We start from the raw sequence: 26,049 nt of genomic DNA on the forward strand, positions 1-26,049 counted from the left end.
CTGCACCTGCTATCCATATAGTAGCTCGAATGGCAAGAACCCAGTGGAAGCGTATAGTACCCCTCTGTAAGCAAACAGCACGAATGGTAGCCACTCATCCCAGTGGCGGCCTGTGTTGTAAACAAACTTCCTAAGCATGTTCTTAAGGGTCTGATTCAACTGTTCGACCAAGCCGTCAGTCTGAGGGTGGTATGGGCTGGTATTGATAGCCATTATATCCAGCTGTCGGTGTCTGTGTAGTTTCCTCATCAGTCGTGATGTAAAGTTTGTTCCCTGATCAGTCAGAATCTTGTCAGAGATTCACACCCTGGAAAATTGCTGGACGAGGCTGCTCGTGATCTTAAGCGTGGTCATGGTGTGATGCGTTAAAGCTTCTGGGTACCTGGTGGCATAATCACATATAACCAGGATATACTAATGACTTGCACTGAGAGAAGACGCCTCAAGATTCTTCAAAACATGCTGGGTAAATTATTTTATTCACTTATTTCTAAATCATACAGTTTTGAAACTTAAAGGAATACTTCACCCAAAAACGAAAATTGTCATTATTTACTAGGGATACATGATATGTCGGTGGCTGATATATTATTGGCCCAAAAAATCTTTAAGTAACACTACTAGCACATTTCATGTCACCTAAAATTATTTAGTTTAATTATTAAGAAAGTTAACATGGCTTAAAAAAAAAGTTAATGCAAAGCATATTCATGATTTCGAAAACATCTATATTTTTAAGTTCTATAAATATATGAATTGAGTTTGCAGAACTTAAAATTGAGTTGTTGTTAATTGAAATAAACAATTTAGTAGATGCATATTTTGATTGGACAAAAATCATTTATTTTAATTTATATTTCCTGAGAAAAAGAAGTTATGCATACTGGAGACTTAAGTTTTTAAACTTACAAAAGTAAAGGCAATCAGTTGCCTCAAATTTTTTTTTAAGTTAGTAGAACTTGTCCGGGTTTACAGTGTTCATTTGTAGTCTTCATATGTTTAACTTTTATACTTTTGATTTGCTTTTGTTTGGTTCTTTGTGACTTAAATTCAAATGTCTTTCTTTGGTCTATGCTCTGGAAGTGTTCTGTTAACTCTCAAAACTATAATTACTAAAACAAACTAAAATATATAAAAATGAAATAGTTTTAGTTTAGTTTTTATTTTGTAAACACATTTCTAACAAAATCATTAAATGAAACTAACTTAAACTAAACTGAATTTTATAGCAATTTGAAAACTATATAAAATAAAAACGTATTTGAAAATGCAAAGATCACTTCAGAAGACGTATATTAAACCTCTGGAGTTGTATGCATTACTTTTATGATGCTTTTATGTGTTTTTGGAGCTTCAAAGTTCTGGCCACCATTCACTTGCATTGAAAGGACCAACAGAGAAGAGATGTTTTTCAAAAGATCTTTGTTTGTGTTCTGAAGTAGTAAGAAAGTCTTGCACATCTGTGATGGCATGAGGGTATGCAAATGATGAAAGAATTTCATTTTTGGGTGAACTATCCCTTTAATGTTCCGATGTTTCACACTTTACATTCAAGTTCTTATTTGGATGTTTGTGATTTCAGTAAAACTGATTGGATGAATAACTCATGACAGGAACACAGCATGCCAATGCTCTTTTTTATGTTGGCAAGCAAATCAGCTTTGTTTCACATTGTACATATTTGGCACCGGTTTGCCTAACCGGTGTTGTGTCAAAGTCTGTTCCCCCTATGTTTCCCCTTAGGTTAATGTTCCTCGTAGCACTGGTAAAAATTAAACATAGGGGGAACAGACTTCGACAGTGCCATTAAACATAAAAAATAGGGGGAACAGAATTCAACAAAGGGGAAACATAGGAGGAACAGACTTTGACAGTGCCATTAAACATAGGGGTAACAGACTTCGACACTAACCTAAGGGGAAACATAGGGGGAACAGACTTCGACACTAACCTAAGGCGAAACATAGGGGGAACAGACTTCGACAATAACCTAAAGCGAAACATAGGGGGAACAGACATCGACAATAACCTAAGGCGAAACATAGGGGGAACAGACATCGACAATAACCTAAGGCGAAACATAGGGGGAACGGACTTCGACAATAACCTAAGGCGAAACATAGGGGGAACGGACTTCGACAATAACCTAAGGGGACACATGGGGGAAACAGACTTCGACAATAACCTAAGGCGAAACACAGGGGGAACAGACTTCGACACTAACCTAAGGGGAAACATAGGGGGAACAGACTTCGACACTAACCTAAGGCGAAACATAGGGGGAACAGACTTCGACACTAACCTAAAGCGAAACATAGGGGGAACGGACTTCGACAATAACCTAAAGCGAAACATAGGGGGAACAGACTTCGACAATAACCTAAAGCGAAACATAGGGGGAACAGACTTCGACAATAACCTAAAGCGAAACATAGGGGGAACAGACTTCGACAATAACCTAAAGCGAAACATAGGGGGAACGGACTTCGACAATAACCTAAGGGGACACATGGGGGAAACAGACTTCGACAATAACCTAAGGCGAAACACAGGGGGAACAGACTTCGACAGAACACCGGTGCTAAACCTGCTTCAGAGCAGGATTTCATAATCTTGGGTAAAAAGCAGCACTAACCCCCTTTCAAAATTTCAAAGTGAAACACTAAAAGCGTAATTTAGAATGATGATAACCCAGGGTTAAGCGGAGTGTAAAAAGAAATATAGTTTCTTATTTTACATTGTTTACGTTCTGTTTTAGAAATCTAATTTATTCAATATATTGTCTCAAAATGCCATACATCCTGCATTATCTGCACTGAAAAGTTATACATTTATAGATGTTTTTAGTTTTTAATATTTGGTTACATTGGTTTTATACAAAAACACAAAATAGCATGCGTTCCAAAGTTATGTATGGGCAAGTTTTAATAACGAGAAGGCTCACAGAGTAAACAACTTGAGGAAGCCTCATGGACAAGGCGTGATAATGGAAAAGACAGCTAGATAGTTCTAATTTCAGTTTAGAAATGAGCAGTCACCGGGCAACAAAACCTTTACACTCAACTAGACCTTAACGGTAAACTAATGCAGTGAATGAATGATTCAAATTATTGCTTGAACTGCTGAAAATCTCACTGTAGGCGTTGCCTAACAGGTCTGCTGATCATAAAACCAGGCAAGAGTACTGAACGAATGTCACGTTATATAATTAATCTTCATGAGGTTTCCAGCGTTCACGTTATCGTAGAACGCGTTTAAGTCGCAAAGAGATTAAACTAATGTCATCGTCTAATGAGTTAGACGCAAACTGTTAATTAAATACACCAAAACCGAAAGAACCACGTTTTGTTGCGATTCCTACAGAGACAGGTAAGTAAGCTGGTTGAGTTATAAACGTCATATTTGCTCTATATTGTGTGCTTATTTAAGTTTAGCGCTGTATTTATTGGTTATAGTAACATACTGACTGTTTTTTTTCATCAGCTGCTTTTAGTTTCGCTTTTGTTTAGTCAGAAAAACAGTAAGAGAAAGGTTATGACTGATCAAGTAAAATCAAACGAAGCATCTTCAGATATTCGACTTTATGAACTGGAAAGTGAGTTTGTGGGTTTTAATTTTTTTTCTATTGAAATACAACCCCAACTCCAATAAAAAATGTAGACAGTATGGAAAATGCTATTAAAATAAAATAAAAAAAAAAGCAGTGATTTATAAATTATATTCACCCTGTGCTATTGAAAGCGCTACAAAAACAAATTATTTGAAGTTTTACCTTGTTTCTTATATATTACACTGATTTCAAATCAGATTGCAACACACTCCAAAAATGTTGAGACGGGGAATATAGGACCAATATCAATCTGATAAGTTTAAAAAACAAGGTGATATGAAACAGAACAAAAAAAAAAAAAAAAAAATGAACAAAACCTGTCATTCACTACAGAAACTGTACTCTCCTCCGCCATGTTGAAAATTTAGGACTCCTCCCAACTCGGAAACTCAGGTATCAAATGTGCCCTTCAAGTGGACTCCATGATGGGAGGAGTCCTAAACTTTCAACATGGCGGAGGAGAGTACAGTTTCTGTAGTGAATGAGGGGTTTTGTTCATTTTTCTAAATATAGCTAATTGTTAGCGCTTGCTGTTTTGGTCATATTCATTTATGTATATCAGCAACCATCCTATGCATGTTGTTCACTTATGATGTATTTTTCCTCTTTTGTAAGTCACTTTGTATAAAAGCGTCTGCCAAATGAATAAATGTAAATGTACATTTTTACACTGTGAAAAAGCTTGTATTTGACCAAAATTCCACTATCATCGGTATGCTAACGGAGTAATATGTATTATGGTTTCAAAATAAAAGTTCCTCATGAAATATGTATGAATGAACCTGCCGTCGTCCATGTTTCCTGTTCTTTCCGACAACAAAGCACGTGAACACGATGTACTCGTAATTACCACTTCAGAAGTGGGAAGTAGGAAAATTCTGATCTCAGAGATTCCCAGTCGTAATCACAACTCGAGGGGTCGTTCATGTGCAAATTCCTAGTGGGAAACTCGTATAATTCCGATAGCACATGAAGGCAGCATTAACCCCTTCGCAAAGGTTATGTGTATGTTATCAGATTTTTTGGATGCTCTGACTCAAGTTTGAACAGGGCAAAAACACATTCAATCTGATTTTTACAAGCCTCATCCAAACCACATTCAAGGTGGTTTGGAATCCGATTAAAATCAGACTTTTTCTTAGTACGTCTCAGTCTGAATGGTCAGATCAGATTTCATGTGTTTTTTTTAATTATTTGCTGTGCAGCCCTCTGAAACTCTCACAGTGGAAGGTAAAGTCTTTGAGGGAAGCCGGGCATAGAGATATATACAACTTCTGAATGAAACACACCCATATGTGACAGGGCACACAAAGCAATGCAAACCTCTTTTATAATAATACAGACATTAGCTTAACATAAACAAAGAGACGCACTATTTGGTGCAGTAACTATGGTGGAAATTCTCCTGTATAATGAATCTGGCCACTCCAGTGGTAAAGCTTAAGCAAAGAAACTCTTTATTCTTCACAAGCCTCTCCTCCAAGAGCTACAAGGGTCAGTCCCAAAATTCAGTCTTATTCAGCACAATCATAAATATTCATTTTTCAGAAAACAAAGAATCAACTAACCGATTGGCTAAACAAAAACAGTAATTGCCATAGAACATCCCATCTTTCTTCACCTTACACGGAAAAGTTCCTGTCTTGAAATGCACTAATCTTACTGTAGTTTAGATGCTCACAATTATATCCTCAGCGTAAAGGTCTGGAATATTTGATCGCTCCCATTATAAACTATGACCAGGTTTGGGAGGGTTACTTTAGAAATGTATTCCACTACAGATTACAGTGTACATGCTGTAAAATGTAATTTGTAACATATTCAGTTAGATTACTCAAGGTCAGTAATGTAATCTAAATACTTTGGATTACTTCTTCAGCACTGGTAGATTTTTTCACTTTTGACTATAAAAACTCTGCCAGTACAGTAAGACAAAATACAGGTTAAAAATACATTCTCTGAAAAACCCAAATATCTTATGCAGTGTTGTTTCTAAAACAAGATAAATCAAACTGATCTTGTTTTAAGGATTTTTAGATATTTTTGCAGGAAAACAATACAAAAATTATCAAGAATATGATTTTTGCCCCAATATCAAAGGTCTTACTAGAAAAAAAGAAATTATGATGCAACGTGAATTTTCTTGATAAAAAATATGATTGTGCCTGATAACATGTGCATGTAAAATGGCTAGAAATAGCATTTTATCTTAGCGTAAAGCTGACAATTTACACAAGGTTTATTTCTATTTCTTCTGCTCCAAACTTACTTCAAACGTACTTCTCTGTCTGCTCGTATGAATGTAACACATCATAAGAAAGTGTTTCACCGCTGTTCAAATGCACTTTGGATCACATCATTTATATGTATAAATGTTTTCCATCTGAAAGGACTAAATATTAAATGAAAAAAATGACAATAAAATGCAACGTAATCTCTTCATTAATCTAAATACTTTTTGAATGTAACTGTATTCTAATTACCAATGATTTAAATTGTAACTGTAGTGGAATACAGTTACTTATATTTTGTATTTTAAATACGTAATCCCGTTACATGTATTCCGTTACTCCCCAACACTGACACTGTTAATGCTGCCAGCACATAACACGCAGCTTCATTCGTTATTAATAGATGTGTAAAGTCGCTTTAGAGCCTTTAAAGAAATACTGTATTCTCGCTTAACTAGCCAGCTACACTCTACCCAAACTTTAGTTGGCAAAGTCATTCACCTACCAGAGATAAAATGTGTGCTGCTGCTAGATCCCCATTGTTTAAACGTATCCAGCCGTTTCGCTTGACTGCGGTTAATGCATCCATTTGTGGTTTCTTTTTCAGCAAGCTAAATACTTCAGTTTCTGTTAGTGCCAGGCATCCAGTAAGTATCCAGTCACCAAACAACATAGTTCAAATTTTAATGACACTTTGTGACGATAGAGTTAAAGTCTCTTTGAATGAAGTGCATCTGCTGTTGTTCTGAATGAGAATGACAGCTAACTGGAAATGTTCAAGGGCACAAAGATGTCACTTCCTTTTTTTTTTTTCCTCCCAATTTGGAATGCCCAATTCCCAATGTGCTTTTTAAGTCCTTGTGGTCGTGTAGTGATTCACCTCAGTCCGTGTGGTGGAGGACGAATCCCAGTTGCCTCCACGTCTGAGACCATCAACCCGTGCATCTTATCACGTGGCTTGTTGAGCGTGTTGCCACGGAGACATAGCACGTGTGGAGGCTTCACGCCATCCACCACAGCAACCACGCTCAACTCACCACACGCTCCACCGAGAATGAACCACATTAGTGACCACAAGGAGGTTACCCCATGTGCCTCTACCCTCCCTAGCAACCAGGCCAATTTGGTTGCTTAGGAGACCTGGTTGGAGTCACTCAGCACGCCCTGGGATTCGAACTAGGGAGCTAGCGAACTTCAGGGGTGGTAGCCAGTGTATTTTACCACTCAGCTACCCTACCCAGACTGAAAAACAACATGGATGGATGTAAAAAAATGTTTTGCATATGGTGTGAACAGCCCCTTATTCACATGACACAGCACCAGTTGAAGTGTCTCAAAGTTACCTCTCAAAAATGTAGTTTTTTTGTTTGTTTTTTTTTTTTTTTAAATGATTGTAGGTAAATATCCACTTCATCCAACAACTGTTTTTTTTCTCCATTTTCTTAAATATCTCTATCTTAAATATACCTATATGCTAAATATATCCCTATGGTGAGCCTGTTTTTCCCCTTAGATTTTTTTTAATAATCTCCATTATTCAACATCCTATGGAGTTTTAGATTCCTGGCCGCAGTTGCCTTTGGCTTGCTCACTGGGGGACTAAAAGACTAATAACTTTAATTTTCAATTATGTATTTAAGAAAATGGAAACTTAATTTTGTAAAGCTTTGAAACAATGTGTATTGTGAACAGCAGTAAATAAAATTTGAAAGTGACTGTGCTGTTTTACTGAGTGAGAAGCTGCAGCAAATGATTCTGTGTGAATCGATTCATACCTTTTTGCTAGCCCGTTTGGCTAATTCTCTAATAAGAACCAAATCTGGCTTCACAGGTTCTGATTCTATGCAGTCAAATGAAATACAGGACACATCATATTCGATGATATTGTCAGTCAAAAAATGTTTGTCAGATAAGTTGAAGGTTTCACAGTATATTTTTCTGAAGGGACTCAACTGTACTTGGGATAAAGTCTGAGTCCACACTTGTTTGAGTCCGAGTTGAGTCAGAGTTCAAATGCTCACGAGTCCATGACAAGACCCCATTACATGAGTCTTGAGTTCAAGACCACAGTATAGAAAATATATTGCTCTACTGGTATGTGGTATAAGAACTGTGGCATAGGCTAGCACTCAAAATCAATTTGGTGAGTTTGTGTTGTAAATGGTGTTGCTGCAAGATCAGTATTATATTTAAATATGAAAACTGTCTAATTTTATCAGATGTAAACATGGAAAATAATGCACTAATGAACTAACATGTGGTCTTTCCGTCTCTGTGTAAGTAGAGTGAAATGGCAGAAGCTAATATTTCAGTGGCTCAGGATCAGTTCTGTTGTCCGGTTTGTTTGGATCTCCTGAAGGATCCAGTGACCATTCCCTGTGGACACAGTTACTGTATGAACTGTATAACAAGCTGCTGGAATCAGGATGATGCGAGGGGAGTCTACAGATGTCCTCAGTGCAGAAAAACCTTTACTCCAAGACCTGATTTAGGGAAGAATGTAATGCTTGCTGACATGCTGGAGAAACTGAAGATTAGATTCCAAGCTACTCGCCCTGCTCCCCATCACACCGCATCTGGAGATGTGGAGTGTGGCGTCTGCACTGAAGGAAAACTCAAAGCCGTCAAGTCCTGTCTGGTGTGTCTCAACTCTTACTGTCAAAATCATCTTGAACAACATGAAAATCTCTTCAAGAGTAAGAAACACAACTTGATTGATGCCACTGGACGACTCCAGCAGATGATCTGCCCTCGACATTATAAAATGCTGGAAATGTATTGCCGCACCGACCAGAAGTGTATTTGTATTCTGTGTATGGTGGATGAACACAAGAACCACGACACTGTATCAGCTGCAGCAGCGAGAACTGAGAAACAGGTACACTGGAATTTCATGAGGGACACTTAATCTACTTTCTCTCATTTTCAATTGTCTTTACTCCTTCTGCGATTTGTGACAGTCTCTTTCGTTCAAGGAAAAAATGTGTGTGTGTGTGTGTGTATGTTTTGAGGCCATAAGACAGTACTGGAATCCTATAGCCATTTATTGCATCAGTCACTCTTATATTACATTTAGTTTATCAATATTTATGTTTCATACAGAGACATTTGGAGGAAACACAGAGTAAACTCCAGCAGAGAATCCAAAAGAAAGAGAAAGATGTTCAGGATCTGAGAGATGCTGTGATGCTTCACAAGGTGAGTTTTGAGAAGCTCAACTGCTGGAATATCAGTTGTGTGTGTTTCAACAGTAGTGTGCGTGTGTGTTTTACCAGCGCTCTGCACAGACAGCAGTGGAGGACTGTGAGCTGATCTTCACTGAGTTGATCTCATCCATTGAGAAAAGGCGCTCTGAGGTGACACAGCTGATCAGAGATCAGGAAAAGGCTGCAGTGAGTCGAGCTGAAGAACACTTGGAGCAACTGGAGCAGGAGATTGATGATCTGAGGAGGAGAGTCGCTGAGATGGAGCAGCTTTTTTTCACACATGACGACGTCTATGTCCTCCAGGTAAGAGATCTGAGAAACAGAACAGTCTTAAGTGGGGTTTGTAGTTACAGATAATGAATGATTACATGTTTTGCTGTTTTATCTGTCGTTTCTCTTTGTGTCTGCAGAGTTTCCATTCTCTCTCTGTCTCTGAATCTACAGAAAACATCAATGTCAGTTCTCATCTCTCTTTTGATAATGTAATAAAATCAGTCTGTGAACTGACAGACAAACTGCAGCGTTTCTGCAGAAAGGAGACTAAGAAGATATCTGGTACATTTCAACATTCATTTATTCTTAGAAATTAAGCATCATCATCAAATATTTAAAAATCGAGTAGATGGTTTATTTTCCTCTTTTCATGAGAATTAAACTGCAGATGTGGTTTTGTTTTGATAGTGAGACACATTCAGATCATACCTGCTCCTGAATACGATACCAGGGAGGAATTCCTTCAGTGTAAGTTACAAGGAAAAAAACTCATTTAACACTTACAATTCACTCTGATGGAAGAGGTAGACTGTTACATACTAAAAAACATAATTCAGTTAGATTATACAGTAACTCATAAAGAATTAGGCATAGGATTATTATTATTATTATTATTTCAGTGTTGAAAACAAGAGACATTCTAGTATGTGTTGAATTGATGTTTCATTGTTGATCACACAATTTAGTGAAACACATTTACACTTGTACATTTATTCATTTAGCAGATATTTTTATCTGAAGCGTCTAAAAAATGACACACCAAACAATTTGTTTTCATTAATCTAGATTATTTATATTGTTGAATATCTATAAAAACATAACAGTATTACAAATTATATATATATATATTATTTTAACCAGAAAATGCACACAGTATGTGAGTCTTATGTGGGTTTTATGCAACCGGCAGTAGGATCCTATGCTGCTCACGCTATGCCCGTGCCACGGGGGAAGGTACCTTAAATGTGGTTGTGCCAATGCAAACATGTCTGATGGGAGATGCCGCTTGTCAGTAGCTGGGTTTCCATAAACGTATTTGTATGCACATTTTGGAATACTGCATACAAACTGCAGGATGAAAACATCAAGATGCACTATATTTAAATCAGTGGGTCTAATCAACCGCTGCTCAAACAAGACTTATTAAAATGCACCTCGTCTTACTCCCGCGCACTCACGTCATCAGCCTGTCTGAATGACGGCCCTAAGAGGTGGGATGACGATGGCAAGAGGGAGGGGCGGGTTGTTCTGCCACAACGTGAATAAAACAAAAGACTAAACCAAGACTAGACTGTGACTGAGACTTAGAACCAACCAAGAAACACTGTTACAATAACAAAACAAAGGACAGAGGCAAACAAGAGCGTTAAATACACAAAGACTAACAAGGTTAACAAGAAACACCTGGTGAACAATCAGAGGGGAACAAGGAACAATATCAGGAACTAAAACATGTTTTCAAAATAAGAGTCCAAACCTACAAACACAACAGGACATGTTACTGTTCATTCACAGCTGGACTAACCAGCGGAGCATTTCATTACATCTAAAATTTTGCTCTGGTCATTCTGAAATACTGGTGTCCTGAAAATCCAAAGCCTGCATAGAGTTTGCAAAGCAAATAATCAAATACAAACTTGAACTGTGGCAAAGATCAGGGCCTGTATTCAACAAAAAATCTTAAGGCATAAAGTAGCTCCTAACATGGAAATTTATGAGCAACTCTCAAATATTAAGGGCATGTCAATCCTAATTTTAGGACTTGTAAAATGTCATTCTAAGAGTAATTCATTAAGCATTTTAATGCTAAAAGTAGCTCGTAAACCCATGATAGCTTAGAAGTCATCCTGAGAACTTCTAAATCCCTAAGAGTTACTAACAAATGATTCAAAGCATGACTTCTGTCATATTACAGTGATATACGTTAATAGAGTGCATCCAGAAAGTATTCACAGCGCTTCACTTTTTTCACATTTTGTTATGTTACAGCCTTATTCCAAAATGGCTTAAATTCATTATTTTCCTCAAAATTTTACAAACAATACCCCATAATGACAACATGAAAGAAGTTTGTTTGAAATCTTTGCAAATTTATAAAAAAAAAAAAAAAAAAAAAAAAAAAAAAAAAAATCACATGTACATAAGTATTCACAGCCTTTGCTCAATACTTTGTTGAAGCATCTTTGGCACCAATTACAGCCTCAAGTCTTTTTGAGTATGATGCTACAAGCTTGGCACACCTATTTTTGGGCAGTTTCTCCCATTCTTCTTTGCAGGACCTCTCAAGCTCCATCAGGTTGGATGGGGAGCGTCGTTGTACCGCCCTTTTCAGATCTCTCCAGAGATGTTCAATCGGGTTCAAGTCTGGGCACTGGCTGGGCCACTCAAGGACATTCACAGAGTTGTCCCGGAGCCACTCCTTTGTTATCTTGGCTGTGTGCTTAGGGTCATTGTCCTGTTGGAAGATGAACCTTCGCCCCAGTCTGAGGTCCAGAGCGCTCTGGAGCAGGTTTTCATCAAGGATGTCTCTGTACATTGCTGCATTCATCTTTCCCTCGATCCTGACTAGTCTCCCAGTTCCTGCCGCTGAAAAACATCCCCACAGCATGATGCTGCCACCACCATGCTTCACTGTAGGGATGGTACTGGCCAGGTGATGAGCGGTGCCTGGTTTTCTACAGACATGACGCTTGCCATTCAGGCCACAGAGTTCAATCTTTGTTTCTCATGGTCTGAGAGTCCTTCAGGTGCCTTTTGGCAAACTCCAGGCGGGCTGTCATGTGCCTTTTACTGAGGAGTGGCTTCTGTCTGGCCACTCTACCATACAGGCCTGATTGGTGGAGTGCTGCAGAGATGGTTGTTCTTCTGGAAGTTTCTCGTCTCTCCACAGAGAAACGCTGGAGATCTGTCAGAGTGACCATCGGGTTCTTGGTCACCTTCCTGACTAAGGCCCTTCTCCCCCGATCGCTCAGTTTGGCCGGGCGGCCAGCTCTAGGAAGAGTCCTGGTGGTTCCAAACTTCTTCCATTTACGGATGATGGAGGCCACTGTGCTCATTGGGACCTTCAATGCTGCAGACATTTTTCTGTACCCTTCCCCAGATCTGTGCCTCGATACAATCCTGTCTCGGAGGTCTACAGACAATTCCTTGGACTTCATGGCTTGGTTTGTGCTCTGACATGCACTGTTAACTGTGGGACCTTATATAGACAGGTGTGTGCCTTTCCAAATCATGTCCAATCAACTGAATTTACCACAGGTGGACTCCAATCAAGTTGTAGAAACATCTCAAGGATGATCAGTGGAAACAGGATGCACCTGAGCTCAATTTTGAGTGTCATGGCAAAGGCTGTGAATACTTATGTACATGTGTTTTTTTTTCATTTTTTATTTTTAATAAATTTGCAAAGATTTCAAACAAACTTCTTTCATGTTGTCATTATGGGGTATTGTTTGTAAAATTTTGAGGAAAATAATGAATTTAATCCATTTTGGAATAAGGCTGTAACATAACAAAATGTGGATAAAGTGAAGCGCTGTGAATACTTTCCGGATGCACTGTATAATAATATAAATATTGACCTTTAAAAAAGGTATCACCTTAATTGCGAGGGTGTTTCGTTTTTTTGTAAAGTTAGATGCAGTTGCGTATCTCTCCCACGAATGGAAACAACCCAATTACACCGGAGATAAAGGTTTTGACAACTTTGCGCTCTCTGGCCAAAGGAAAAATGCTGCTGTGTATCACGGATGTATTGAGAATTTTTGTAATTCATCAGCAGAATCATCTTTCAAACTATAAATACCCTCTTCAGACTGCACATCCTCTGTCAATTCATAGCATATATGTTGTCCTGTGGATGTGTGCTCACTTCAGAGAAATTCGTGGCCATCGATAGGCTACCCAGTTATTTGATGCAGTAGACTCATGCTCATTTCATTGCAACAACACAGGATAAAGAAATGTTCATCAACCGAAAAAAAATCCATCCATCCATCCGAATATATATCGCTGTCTTACTTAGTTGACAAATAGTGGTCCCCTGTCACTCCCAGACATGAGACAAGTTCTTTACAGTGTTTTTCCTTAATTCTGCTTGATCTGTCTGCTGCTTTCAACACAGTAAACTATCAGATTCTATTGTCCACCTTCACATCAAAGGGCATCACAGGAACCATGCTACGCTATTTCGAGTCTTACCTCACCGATAGGTCTTTCGGGGTGTCTTGCTTTGTACAACATTCGGAAGATCAGACCCTTCCTATATGAGCATGCTACTCAACTCCTTGTCCAGGCTCTTGTTTTTTCTAGACTGGACTACTGCAGTGCTCTTCTGGTGGGTCTTCCTGTGTGTACAATCAAACTTCTGCAATTGATCCAGAACAAAGCGGCACGGCTGATCTTCAGTGGGCCCAAGAGAGCGCATGGCTGCATTGGCTACCAATGGTTGCTTGTGTTAAGTTCAAAGCATTGATGCTTGCCTATAGAAAAACCACTGGCTCCACACACCCCAATTTACAATCACTTCTAAACTGCAAAAATTGGGTAGAGAGCTCCTGGCGTTTGACTTCCAAGTCAAGCTCTTTAAGTCGGAATGCCAACTTATGGTCCTCTGTACTCAGATTCACAAGTGGATGAGGAAAAGCACTCGCATCTCCAAGCAACACCCCGACTGAAGCCTCTACTGCAGCCAACGTGTTCGTCTTAGATGCAGCAGCTTCAACATCCCACAGTTCTGGACTAGCTGTTCCAAGGACTCCAGCACTCAACAATTTCTCTTGCAGCGCTACCATAATTGACACTTTTGTAACAGGTACAGTACTGTGCAAATGTTTTAGGCACTTAAGATATTTCACAAAAGCATTTGTCTTAAGATGGTTATTTATATCTTCAGCTTTAGTGTGTCAATAGGAAAAATACATTTTAGACTCCCAAACATTACTTTTGCAAATAGAAAAGATTAGAATAGAAGAACAGGGTGCTCTGCAAGAGATGTCATGGCCCCCACAAAGCCCCCCATTGAACATCATGTCAGTCTGAGATTAAATAAAGAGACAGAAGCAATTAAGACAGTCTAAATAGATAGAAGAACTGTGGTGAATTCTCCAAGAAGCTTGGAACATCCTATTTGCCAACAACCATGTGTCCAGGTGTATCTAGGAGAATTGGTGCTGTTTTAAAGGCAAAGGTGGTCACACCAAATATTGATTTAGATTTGTATGTTTACTGTATGATGTTAATTGATAAATGAAAACTATTTATGGCATTATTTTTGAAGACATCCTCACTATGCAACATTTTTCACAAGTGCCTAAAACTTTTGCACAGTACTGTATTTCGTAAATTTCTGCTATAAGAATTAAGTCAGAATTATTTTAAGCCTGAAGTGAAGGTTCTTATCGGACAGCCTCAATTCTACATTTCCATAATTGGAATACACTTCCCCTACACAAGAAGACAAATACTCACCAGTAAGGTATACTTACAAAACAAAGGGCGAAACAAATGATGAAACAAATTAACAGAAACAAATTAACAATGAGAACGAGCCCCCATTTGATCCATCCCCTAGGGGTAGGATTCAACAATGTACAGGAAACGACTCCCTCACAACCGTCAGACCAAACACGAGAGAACAACAGAGGATAAAGTTCAACAACAGTTTTTATTGTTGTAGGCAATTAATATGAAAGAAAAGCAGAAGGATGACTATGTATAGCATTTATGTAACATTATGTAACTATTGGCTAAAGCATTTCCAAAAGATTCAAGAGTCGAAAATTAACTTTTATATCAAAGGGGAAGATTTGCCCTCGGGAGCCGGATTTTAGGGGTATTTTTGGCATTATGAGGGTGTTAGGGTTTGTTTTTTTTTTTTCATACGACATATGACATCATTTTGTTATGTCAAATACTTCAATTTAATCAATTCATTAAAATACATGTTCCACCTAAACAATAAGATAAGCGGTTACCTATAAATTTACATTAAAGAATTTCAGGTGACATATGAACTATAGGTCTAGAATAAAAAAGACACAAGATGTTACAAATAAGAAATTGAATTAGTTGCACTTTTTGCCCCCACATTTTCAATTGCAGGGTCATTTTTGTCACCTTCAGTTTCATTTTTGCCCTGAGCCCTTGTTCATTTCTGACTTTGGTTCAGACCATAAGCGTTCTTATGCTAAAAAAGCAAGGTACAGCGCAATGAATAAAGCAGAATGCAGGTGTCTCGAGATGCGTTGTGAACAGATAAATATTCTTTTACGGCATCTTAAAACATGAAGTTATTCATCTACACTGTAAAAAGAAAATAATGTCAAATTTACAGTAAAAAACTGGCAGCTGTGCTTGCCAGAAATTCACTGTAAAAACCACACTTCAGGCTTTATAGGATGCAATTTTGATGCCTGTATATTTTACGGTGCATTACCGCTTATATTATTAAATTATATACATTTAATACTTTAATCTTCTGAAACTGTAAAAATCTGCTTTTCACTTTATAAAGTATTTTTACTCACTCTAATAATTACAGAAAGTCACATGATGACATGAAGTTCATCAATAGTGGCCTTTCCAACAGCAATGACCAATAAACACTAAACACCATCAGGGTAATACATGTGAAATTAAAATAATGCAATAAACATTAACTAAACTACATTATATATAACACAGAACACTCCAAAGTACATAACTGATATTAAAAATAAGAAGAAACATAACTATTCCCATAAAATATAATGAAACGTGATGGGTTACGCAGGGAATTCTGGGAACGCCCGATTATTGTTTTTTTTCCCCATAATTTTAACAAAAAGTTACTTTAAAAAGTACATGTACTCTCTTGTTAAAAATAATATATACATAACATACACAATATAATAACATGCTGATATTCAGTACACTTGCTAATGTGATATTGCTTACAGATAATAATACTAATAATATAACCATTTGGTCGGTCACATGACGCCATGCGGTGATTGGACGTGTGAACGGCGAGCTCTGCACACTTTGCTAGTTTTAATACTTTTTATGACACAAACCGGTGAGATTACACTCTATTCCATAACTGTTTTAGGAGGACAATATGTCAAAGAATTCTAAATCCTTGGGCTCTGGAGACATTAAAAGACACTCAAGTTGATGCCCCTGAGCAGGCTGCGAGCCTGGGAGTCGATTTAGACAGAGAAGTGCAGGAAATGTGGCGAGAGATGCTGAACATGTCAGCAATGCTCACGAAGTTCGTTGCTGACTTGGAGGATCTTGCTGTGATATGTCAATTGATTACTGCCATTGAGGCGAACTTCTCTGATGTGGTTACAAGAGTGGGGGATGTCGAGAAACGGATCGATTATCTGGAGTCATCGAAGAGGGAATTATCTGCTAATCCGCTAGTGACCAAGGTGGATTTGGAGCATGTCTGGGAGAAGTTGGAGTACATGGAGAACCGTAGCCCGCGGAATAACGTCCGTACCATTGGAATCCCTGAGGGAGCAGAGGGACAGGATACAGTGAAATTCCTGGATGTGCTTTTTCCGAATCTGCTCGACATAGCAGGCCATAAGCTGGAAATTGAGCGAGCTCACAGGGTTCCTGCTTGTCGACCCGCAGAGGGAGAAAGGCCCCGATCAATTCTGGCCAAATTTCTGAGATCGTCCGATAAAGATCTTGTGTTATGTGAGGTGAGGAGTAAAGGAAGGCTTTCTTGGAAGAACCACAGCATTTTCTTTTTCCCAGACTTTGCAAATTCGACGAGAGAAATGTGATCGATTCAAAGAATGCAAGAAACTTTTACACCAACGGAAGGTCGCTTTTGCACTGATATTCCCAGCCAAATTAAGAATAGATGCTAAGGATGGCCGTAAAACATTCACATGCCTACAGCAAGCGATGTCCTTCATAAAGTCAATGGAGTGAGCAAGTCATCTCGTTGTACTCACGTTGCAGCCGAGTGGACCGGCTCACTGAACATTCGCTTGACTGTTTGAAGATTCTGCGTGCTCTTTTTTTTATTTTTTTATTTTTTTTATTTTTTTTTTTTTTTGCTGGTTCCGCCTAGCGGCTGGAGTTTGTTTTTTGGAGTATTTCTTGCAAAGACATTGGAGTGATTAAGTCATTTGGTTGCACTCATTTTGCAGTTGAGTGGACCGGCTCACTGAACATTTGATTGACATAATACTTTTAAAGAATTCTATCTTGGTCTTTATATTTCCGCATCTTCGTCTACTGAAGAGGATATTAGAAACTTTGTGGAGCCATTAGAACTTCCTAAACTGTCGGCTGAGCAAAAAAATTCTCTTGATTCTGAGATAAACTTGGAGGAGCTTGATGAGGTAATTAAGGCCCTGCCTACAGGCAAGGCTCTGGGGCCAGATGGTTTTGCTGCTGAATTTTTTAGATCTTATGCTACAGAACTGGCTCCACTTTTGCTATAAGTTTATACGGAATCATTAAAGAATGGAAAGCTTCTGCCAACCATGACACAAGCCTGGATCAGTCTGATTCTTGAATAGGACAAAGATTCAAACGAGTGTAAGAGTTACCATCCAATTTCCCTGATCCAACTAGACATTAAAATATTGTCAAAAATGTTGGCTAAGCGATTAAGTAAGGTTATGACATCTCTTATACATATAGATCAGGTGGGGTTTATTCAGGGCCGCAGTTCTTCTGACAACATTAGGCATTTCATCATTATCATGTGGTCAGTGGCGAATGATCAGATTCCGGTCTTCCATCTCACTTGACGCCGAAAAGTCGTTTGATATGGTAGAATGGGATTATCTTTTTAAGAGTTTGGAAATTTACTAGTTCGGGAATACTTTTATTGGATGGATTAAGTTACTTTATAGACACCTGGTAGCAGCGGTACAAACAAATGGATTAATTTCAGATTATTTTACTCTGGATAGGGGCACTCGGCAGGGTTGCCCTCTTTCCCCATTATTGTTCTGTCTTGCCCTGGAACCATTAGCAGCCGCAATAAGAAAGGAGGACTTTGATTTTCCAGGGGTGGTGGCGGGAGGTGTGGCACATAAGCTTTTGCTTTATGCAGATGATATTTTATTATTTGTCTCTGACCTTACTAGATCTATGCCTTGCCTCCACAGAATTATTAATTCCTTTTATAAATTCTCAGAATACAGAGTAAATTGGTCTAAATCCGAAGCTTTGGCTCTGACAGCGTACTGTCCAGTAACGGCTTTTCACCCAGGCGCCTTCCAGTGGCCCAAACAGGGCATTAAGTATTTGGGGATTTTATTCCCAGCAAATTTGTGTGATTTACTTAGAGTTAATTTTGACCCTTTAATAAAAATGTTATCAAGCGTTGTGGGCAGGTGGGCTTCATTACATTTATCTATGATTGGGATGTTTAATGTTATTAAATTGAATTGTATTCCAAATTCAACTACCTGCTACAATCTCTCCCTATAGATGTCCCCCTCTCTTATTTTAAGCAATCTGATAGCATTGCGAAGTCCTTCATTTGGAATGTTAAGCGTCCCAGATTACATTTCAATAAATTACATAGGCCGATTGACAAAGGTGGGTTAGGCCTACCCAAGATTTTGTTTTATTAATATGCATTCGGTCTCAGACATTTGATTCATTGGTCACTTCCACCTGAGAGAGCCCCTCCCTGGTTTTGTATTGAACAGGAATTTCTTGCCCCTATTTCACCATTGCAAAGCTTTTCTATCAAATTAACCGGAGAAGTTGAGTTACACCTCGTTAAAAGTGTCCAGAGTGTTTAATTCTGACATTTATTTAAATGTTGCTTAGAGCATATGGCTGAACCCAAAGTTATGTATTAATAAGTCCCCTTTCTGCTGGACGGAGTGCATTGTGAGGGAGGTTAATACGCTCGGTGACCTATATGAGAGTGGAGTGTTGAGATCCTTTGAAAATATGGTTCAACATTTTGGGATTCCCAGGTCTCAATTCTTTAGGTATTTACAGCTGTGCCACCTGCTCTGTACTATTTTTGGGAGTAGCATACAACCCCCCCCCACCCCCCAGATAATCTGGGAGCGGTGATTACTGCTTTTGGAAAAGGTCATGAGGCATCAGTGTATTACTCCATGCCAATTCAGAGTCTGGGGAAAGGAGCTTCAAATTCTCTCAAGAGATTATGGGAGAAAGATTTAAACTTGGTATTGGAGGAGGGAGTGTGGGCTAGGATTCTAAAGAACATCAAGTCTACATCCAGAGATGCAAGGGTGCGCCTTATGCTATTTAAGATTTTACATCGATTCTATTGTCAAGTCATTTTTATTTGTATAGTGCCTTTCACAGCACACATCGTTTCAAAGCAGCTGTACAGAAAATCATGCATTAACAGAAAATGAAACTGTAATATCTATAATGTCTTTAATCTCCAATCTTTTGGACACCCTCTAGATTGTATAGGCTGGGTCTTAAAGACACACCCACCTGCTGGTGATGCCTATCAGTAGATGGGGACACAACCCATGTTTTTTGGTGGTGTGTTAAGATCCAAGAATTTTGGTTGAGGGTTCAGAGTTGTACGTGTGACGTATTGGGCACTCAAATGTCATTTTGCCCCAGACTCTGTATTTTAGGTGATGGGGCGGTCATTAATTTAGGGAATAAATGCATAAAAAATTGGGTCCTAGCCAGTGTTATGATCGGCAGACAAATTATTCTTAGGGGATGGAAGTCGGCTGGAGCGCCCTCATTTCAAGAGTGGTGCACAGTGATGGGGAGGGTAGCGGCATTTGAGAAAATGTCATGTAGAAGGCTAGGCAACTTAGATTTATTTAATAAAAAATGGGGCAGCTATTTGGCCTTTTTGGAGGACTCTCGGGGAGGGGCAGTGGAGAGAGAAGTGTTGTTTTAAATGTGTGTGATTTCTTATTTCTATTTTAATCTTTTTTCTTTCCTTTTTTTTTTTTTTTGTGTGTATACTCAAGTGTGACCACAGGGATATCTGTTTAGGGTCAGGGTGGGGTTGGGGATTGGGAGGGGGAAAGGGAATAATGGGGGTTAAATGTTGATTCTGTGAATGTATGTTTTGCTTTTCTGTGTCAATTGTGTGAATCAATAAAAAGTGTTAATCAGAAAAAATAATATAACCATTTCATATTATATTATTGCGACTGCTTTGAATATTACACATTTATATAGTAGTAATATTTTTCGGTTGTAATGTCTTCAATTTCACGCATCTCGTTGAATAGAGCTTTTATTTTGAAAGATCTTTGAAGTTCTTCCTGTTTATGAAGGGTTCGTTATTTCAAGCTTCCCGTGACTCGCGAACTGAAATCTCCGAGCTGCAATGGAGAAAGAGTTCACAGCCATTTATACATTAAGCACACTATGGTGGCTCTGCAGATGGATACTACTGGGCAAACTGCCTGCAAATCAAACATTAGTATTATGTGTTGCGTTTGTGTGTGTTAGTGTGCGTGCCTGTGTGTGTGTGTAAAGGAGATGAAGGCAGAGCAGCACCTCTTAAGCCACGTTCACACCGCGGGCGGCATGTCACTAGACTTTGCGATCTGTGTCACTGGTGGGCGTTCCTACTGCTGCTGCCGCTTTAATGTTATTGGTGGATTGCACAACTGGCCATAGTAACATTTGAAATGCTGTTAAAATGATACTGTCGATAAAACTAAGATATCATACTAATTTGATAAGGAATCAGTTCTTTTGCCTCTAAAAATGCACATTCTGCAGGGGAGAGCGTTTTATATAACCTGCAGCAGTGTTTAATGCATCATATCATTAAACAAGATTAACGTTATAATCAATATATCAATCAAACTCACTCAGAATGCCGACACGGTTTTCCACGCATCATTTTATTTGCCCATATCAATGCATGTGGTTACAGACAGATGATATAGACCAGTGAAATTGCTCACAGAAACTTTTAACTTCATCTTGCCTGCACTCGAGTCGACTCTAGTATCTCACACTCACCCTGCCTGGAGATGGATGATGTAAGCTCATCTGTCTTTGCTATCATTGGTAGTCGAACACAGATGTCGCTCGTCATTTGCATAAAGTTGAAAAGTTTTCAACTTGTCTTGTCGCTGTCCACGGCGATCTCTGGCGATCTCTGTCGCCAACGGTCACGACAAGGTGTGTCGCCGGAAGTTGCTGTGCTCTCATTGAAAATGAATGGGATCATTTCGCTGCCGATGGCAGTGTGAACGGGGCTGTATACTGTGGTGCGCAGTGCTTGTGACTGTATATTATTAAATTAAGTGACATCCTTCTACTGTTTAATGATCACACTTGGCCATTTAGAGTCTTTTTTATTATTATTTTCAAATGGTCTCTGACTGCATCACAAAACTCTCACATTACTTTACATTTTGCTAATGGCAGCATACTTTAATATGGTACCGAAATTAACAAGATGATACCGTACCATTTTTAATTTGTTGGTATCGCGATATTTCGTTAGTACGGGTATACCGCACAGCCCTAATGCACACAACAGAACACGCAAAGTCTGCTCTGGCGGGTGGCGGAAAGTTTTGACAGCTCGCATCTGATTGTCAGCACAGATTTTATCGGGAATGCAATCAGGTCAATCAATATCACACACAGGTGGAGCAAATGATTGGCAAATGAACTGCACCTGAAAGACACCACGAGAATAAATGAAACGCACTCACACACACACAGACAGAGAAAGAGCAATACACAAAAGTATTAAATGCACAAAACAGACACGGGACGTAACAGGTCACAGATGCTGCCCTCCAGATGGGGCAATCTAGAGCCAATCGCAAACAGGCTGTACTTTTACGCTGACTTTAGACCCAAACGGTGAACGTGTTATGTGACTACATGGTGCTTTTGTGTAACAACTTCACCTGGCCACTATCACTTTTGCTCAGGTCCTTCTTCTGGTCCCTGTACACTTTCTTTTTAGCTTTTTCAGTTTATGATTTGTTCAATCGTTCGATTGAAGCCTGCGTTCATCAGTTCTTGCCGTATCTCCTCGTACACTTTTTTTTTTCTGTGCGAGTTCTCTAATTTTACTTGGATCCCCATAGAAGAGCAAACAGCAAGAAGAGTGCTTGATGTTATACTGGTTTACATGGTTTAATTATATAAAGAAACAAATTATGTGCAAAAATATATTTTTTGTTTGTGTTTGTATTCATCAGATTTCAGTCACTTCACTCTGGATCCAAACACAGTAAATCATCACATCCAACTGTCTGAAGAGAATGAAAGGGCTACTTTTACTAAAACACCCCAGAGCTATCATGATCATCCGGACAGATTTGATGTGTGGACTCAGGTGTTGTGTATTGAGAGTGTGAGTAGACGCTGTTATATGGAGGTAGAGTTGAGTGGAAGTGAGGGATTAGCTATAGCAGTGGCATATAAGAGTATCAAAAGGAAGGGAAATAGTCCCGAGAGTGCAGCTGGACATAATGATCAGTCCTGGAGTTTGTTTTGCTCTCCATCCAGTTACTCATTCTGGCACAATAAAATTGAGATTAAACTGCCGGTAGTTCACAGCTCCAGTAGAATAGGAGTGTATGTGGATCACAGTGCAGGAGTTTTGTCCTTCTACAGCGTCTCTGACACAATGAGTCTGATCCACAGAGTCCACACCACATTCACTCAACCTCTGTATCCTGTGTTTTGGCTAGATAAATACTCAACAGTTAAAGTGTATTAGTGTATATGTGTTTAAATGAGATTTCAACAAGTTATTGTCATGTCACATGGCAAAGCATCAAATCACTTGCTGTGAGGGTCTTATTTTTTCTGACCAATAAATCAATAGCTGAACCTTCAATAATCTGAAAAAAAGAGTAAACGTTTCCTTACCAGATTATTCTATAATAATGGTTGTACTGTTAGTGTGGGAGATGATAATCATCAATGTTTAAAAATGTGATTGTGTTTGATTTATATAAATCGTATTCAGCCTTTTTGTTGAAATTTCATTAAACTCTTTCTTCACTATTTGCCCATGGCTGTCAAAAGTAACTTTCAATCATCTAATTTATGGTTAATGAAAAAATTGTATATTGTACATATACAACTGATGTATAAACTCAGTGACTGCTTTATTAGGTACACCTGTACACTTGTTTGTTGATGCTAATATCTAATCAGCCAATCATCTGGCAGCTATTCAATGCATACAATTACAAAGACATAGTCAAGAGGTTAAGTGGCTAAAACATCAGAATGGGTAGGAAATCTGATTGACTGTGACTTTGTCACTTTGACCGTGGGATGATTTTTGGTGCCAGATAGGGTGTTTTAAGTATCTCAGAAACTGATGATTTTCATGCACAACAGTCTGTAGAGTGTATAGAAAATGGTGCAAAAAAAAAAAAAAAACACCCAGCAAGCGGCAGTTCTGTGGGCAAAAACGGCTTGTTAATGACAACGGTCAGAGAAGAATGGCCACTCTAGGGGGAAAGACAGGGTCCTACCAAGTATTAGAGAGGTACATAATAAAGTGATCACTGTGTATTTTGATTCTGATTTGATTTTGGCAATATTATTTGGACAGCTTAATCCCTTTTTCTCATAGATGTGCTTTTGGTTTAATTTATGTCTAAAAATACTCTATTCAATTACCTGCACCATAAAATTATTTATGAGTACACAATTGAAAATGAAAAATTCAGATTTTGTTCATGTCACAAAAATAACAGAATGAAATGTGATGTTGAACTGTAGTAAGCTGTTTTCATATTCTGTGTAATTTCAAAGAGAATCTGTATCTAGAGATTCACCTAGAAAAAAAAAAAAAAACATTTCTGAAAATTTGAACAGAAGCCATTCATTTCAAATGAGTTCTTTAATGTCAAACAATTTAAGTTCCCGTTCAGCTAATGTGTTATTTTTACTTCCCGTCGTGCTCTGATGAACTGAAGTATCCTTTATCACATACGTGTTTCAAATAGCATTGTAGTCAAGACAGGCTTTTCCGAGTCCAGAGTAGGACGAGTTTGAGTCAAGACAGAGACTAGAAGAGGGTCGAGTTCGAGTCAAGACCAAGACCAGAAAGGGCCGAGTCCGAGTCGAGACCAAGTCCGAGACGAGATCTTTATGAATGTATTAAAAGTATTGTTAAACAACTATTGACTCCAGGCTCCTATGTCAAATATTCCTCATTCATTATTTTCTTAATCATATGTTGGTTAAACAATATTACCAGTAGACAACAAAAATTAAATAAATGTCACATCCTAGATTAAGTAAAAACAATTGAATGCAATGCATTTACAACATGTCACTTTTAACAAAATGTCACTGAAAAACTCAATGGTGCAAAGTGCCTATGTGGCTTAGCATGGCAATACATACCAGCTTCTGTATACTGTTATATTTCTGCTATAGACCAGTTCAGTCGTCAGCTGGGAGGTGATGTTTGGGTTCCTAAAGCATTTCTTGTTTTTTATTGATCTCATTAAAAACAACACTGGGGAGCACTAATGTTCTAATGGAAATTCTGGACCAGCACAGAAGCGTTGTTATTGTTTACATTATTGAAAAGGTCTATACAAAATACAGTAATACTGTATTGTACAGTAGTAAAATGGACCCCCCCTAAAAACAGTAACATAATAAAAATTAAAATAATGTAATATGACAATGTTTACACAAAGTGAATCTAAACCTTTGTTTATAATTTTCTCAATTGCACTACTATATTCCATTCATTGTAAGTCAAGAAAGCATTTCTGCTAAACTCTGCCTTAAGAAGAACAAAGGTGTCTCATTTTTAACAGTTGATGTTCCTTTTAACTTGGCAAAAAATCATTAAAAATTGTGGCACTCCATGGTGCAACAAAGACATCTGTTTAGCACGCTTACATAGAAAAGCAACCGAAAAACAGCATGGATGGATGCAAAAATGCATTTGGTGTGAACAGCCCTTTATTCACATGACAAAGCACCTGAAGTCTCTCAAAGTGACCTAAATATCCACTTCATGCAATGATTGGTTTGTTCTCCATTTTCTGAAATATCACTATGCTGTTTTACAGAGTGAGAAACCACTGCAAATGATTCTGTGAGATAGCAGTCCAAACGAATCAGACTGAACAGTGAATTGATTCAGACCTTTTTGCTACAACCAGGCCAATTCTCTGAAAAGAACGAACTCAAATTAATTTATTCGTGAATCTGGCTTCACAGGTTCTGATTCTATGCAGTCAAATGAAATACAGGACACATCATATTCGCTGATATTGTCAGTCAAAAAATGTTTGTCAGATAAGTTGAAGGTTTCACAGTATATTTTCCTGAAGGGACTTCTTGTTCCCAGTATAGGACAGTGGGAAGAGAGAAAGCCTGTCCTGGGAATGAGGAAGAAACCCTTCCACAGGCCTGTCCAGCATGCATGTCTCCAGCATACGAAAACAAGGTCCTGGGTTTGTGTTGTGGCATCACAGCCTTTGCCAAGGTGTCAACAACAGTAAAAACAGGGTTGTGGTATAAGAGGTTGTAGTTATTTAGGCTATTTATTTTTGTTTATCTGTAAGTGACCCTGTTAAAGGACTGCGTCAAGCAAGCATCTGCATATCCCTATGAAACGTGTCTGATTGGGTAACATGGACATGGGTTTCTGAACATTGACTTGTCAACTTATAGCTTAGACAACACACTTGTCACGGAGAGACTCACGAAGGCAGGGATATGAACTCAATTGCAGGGTTTTATTGAACAGATGATATGAAGCAGCGATGTAAACAAGTGA

The 26,049-nt window shown here is 38.5% G+C and overlaps 1 protein-coding gene across 2 annotated transcripts; it reads left to right on the forward strand.

Annotated features, from left to right (window-relative positions):
* The first annotated feature begins 3,173 nt into the window (after positions 1-3,173).
* On the forward strand, positions 3,174-24,380 carry LOC127449842 (E3 ubiquitin/ISG15 ligase TRIM25-like). 2 transcript variants are annotated; one of them, XM_051713432.1, is made up of 7 exons: positions 3,174-3,369; positions 8,126-8,719; positions 8,944-9,039; positions 9,117-9,350; positions 9,458-9,602; positions 9,729-9,788; positions 22,481-24,380. In XM_051713432.1, the coding sequence occupies exons 2-7, from the start codon at positions 8,132-8,134 to the stop codon at positions 23,002-23,004; spliced, it is 1,647 nt and encodes a 548-aa protein (XP_051569392.1). In that variant the 5' UTR covers positions 3,174-3,369; positions 8,126-8,131; the 3' UTR covers positions 23,005-24,380. The 2 variants fall into 2 exon arrangements, with proteins under 2 accessions (XP_051569392.1, XP_051569393.1); XM_051713433.1 differs by lacking the exon at positions 22,481-24,380 and adding an exon at positions 16,411-20,187.
* The last annotated feature ends 1,669 nt before the right edge of the window (positions 24,381-26,049 follow it).

Source organism: Myxocyprinus asiaticus, chromosome 13 (assembly GCF_019703515.2).
Source record: "Myxocyprinus asiaticus isolate MX2 ecotype Aquarium Trade chromosome 13, UBuf_Myxa_2, whole genome shotgun sequence".
NCBI classification, from domain to species: domain Eukaryota; kingdom Metazoa; phylum Chordata; class Actinopteri; order Cypriniformes; family Catostomidae; genus Myxocyprinus; species Myxocyprinus asiaticus.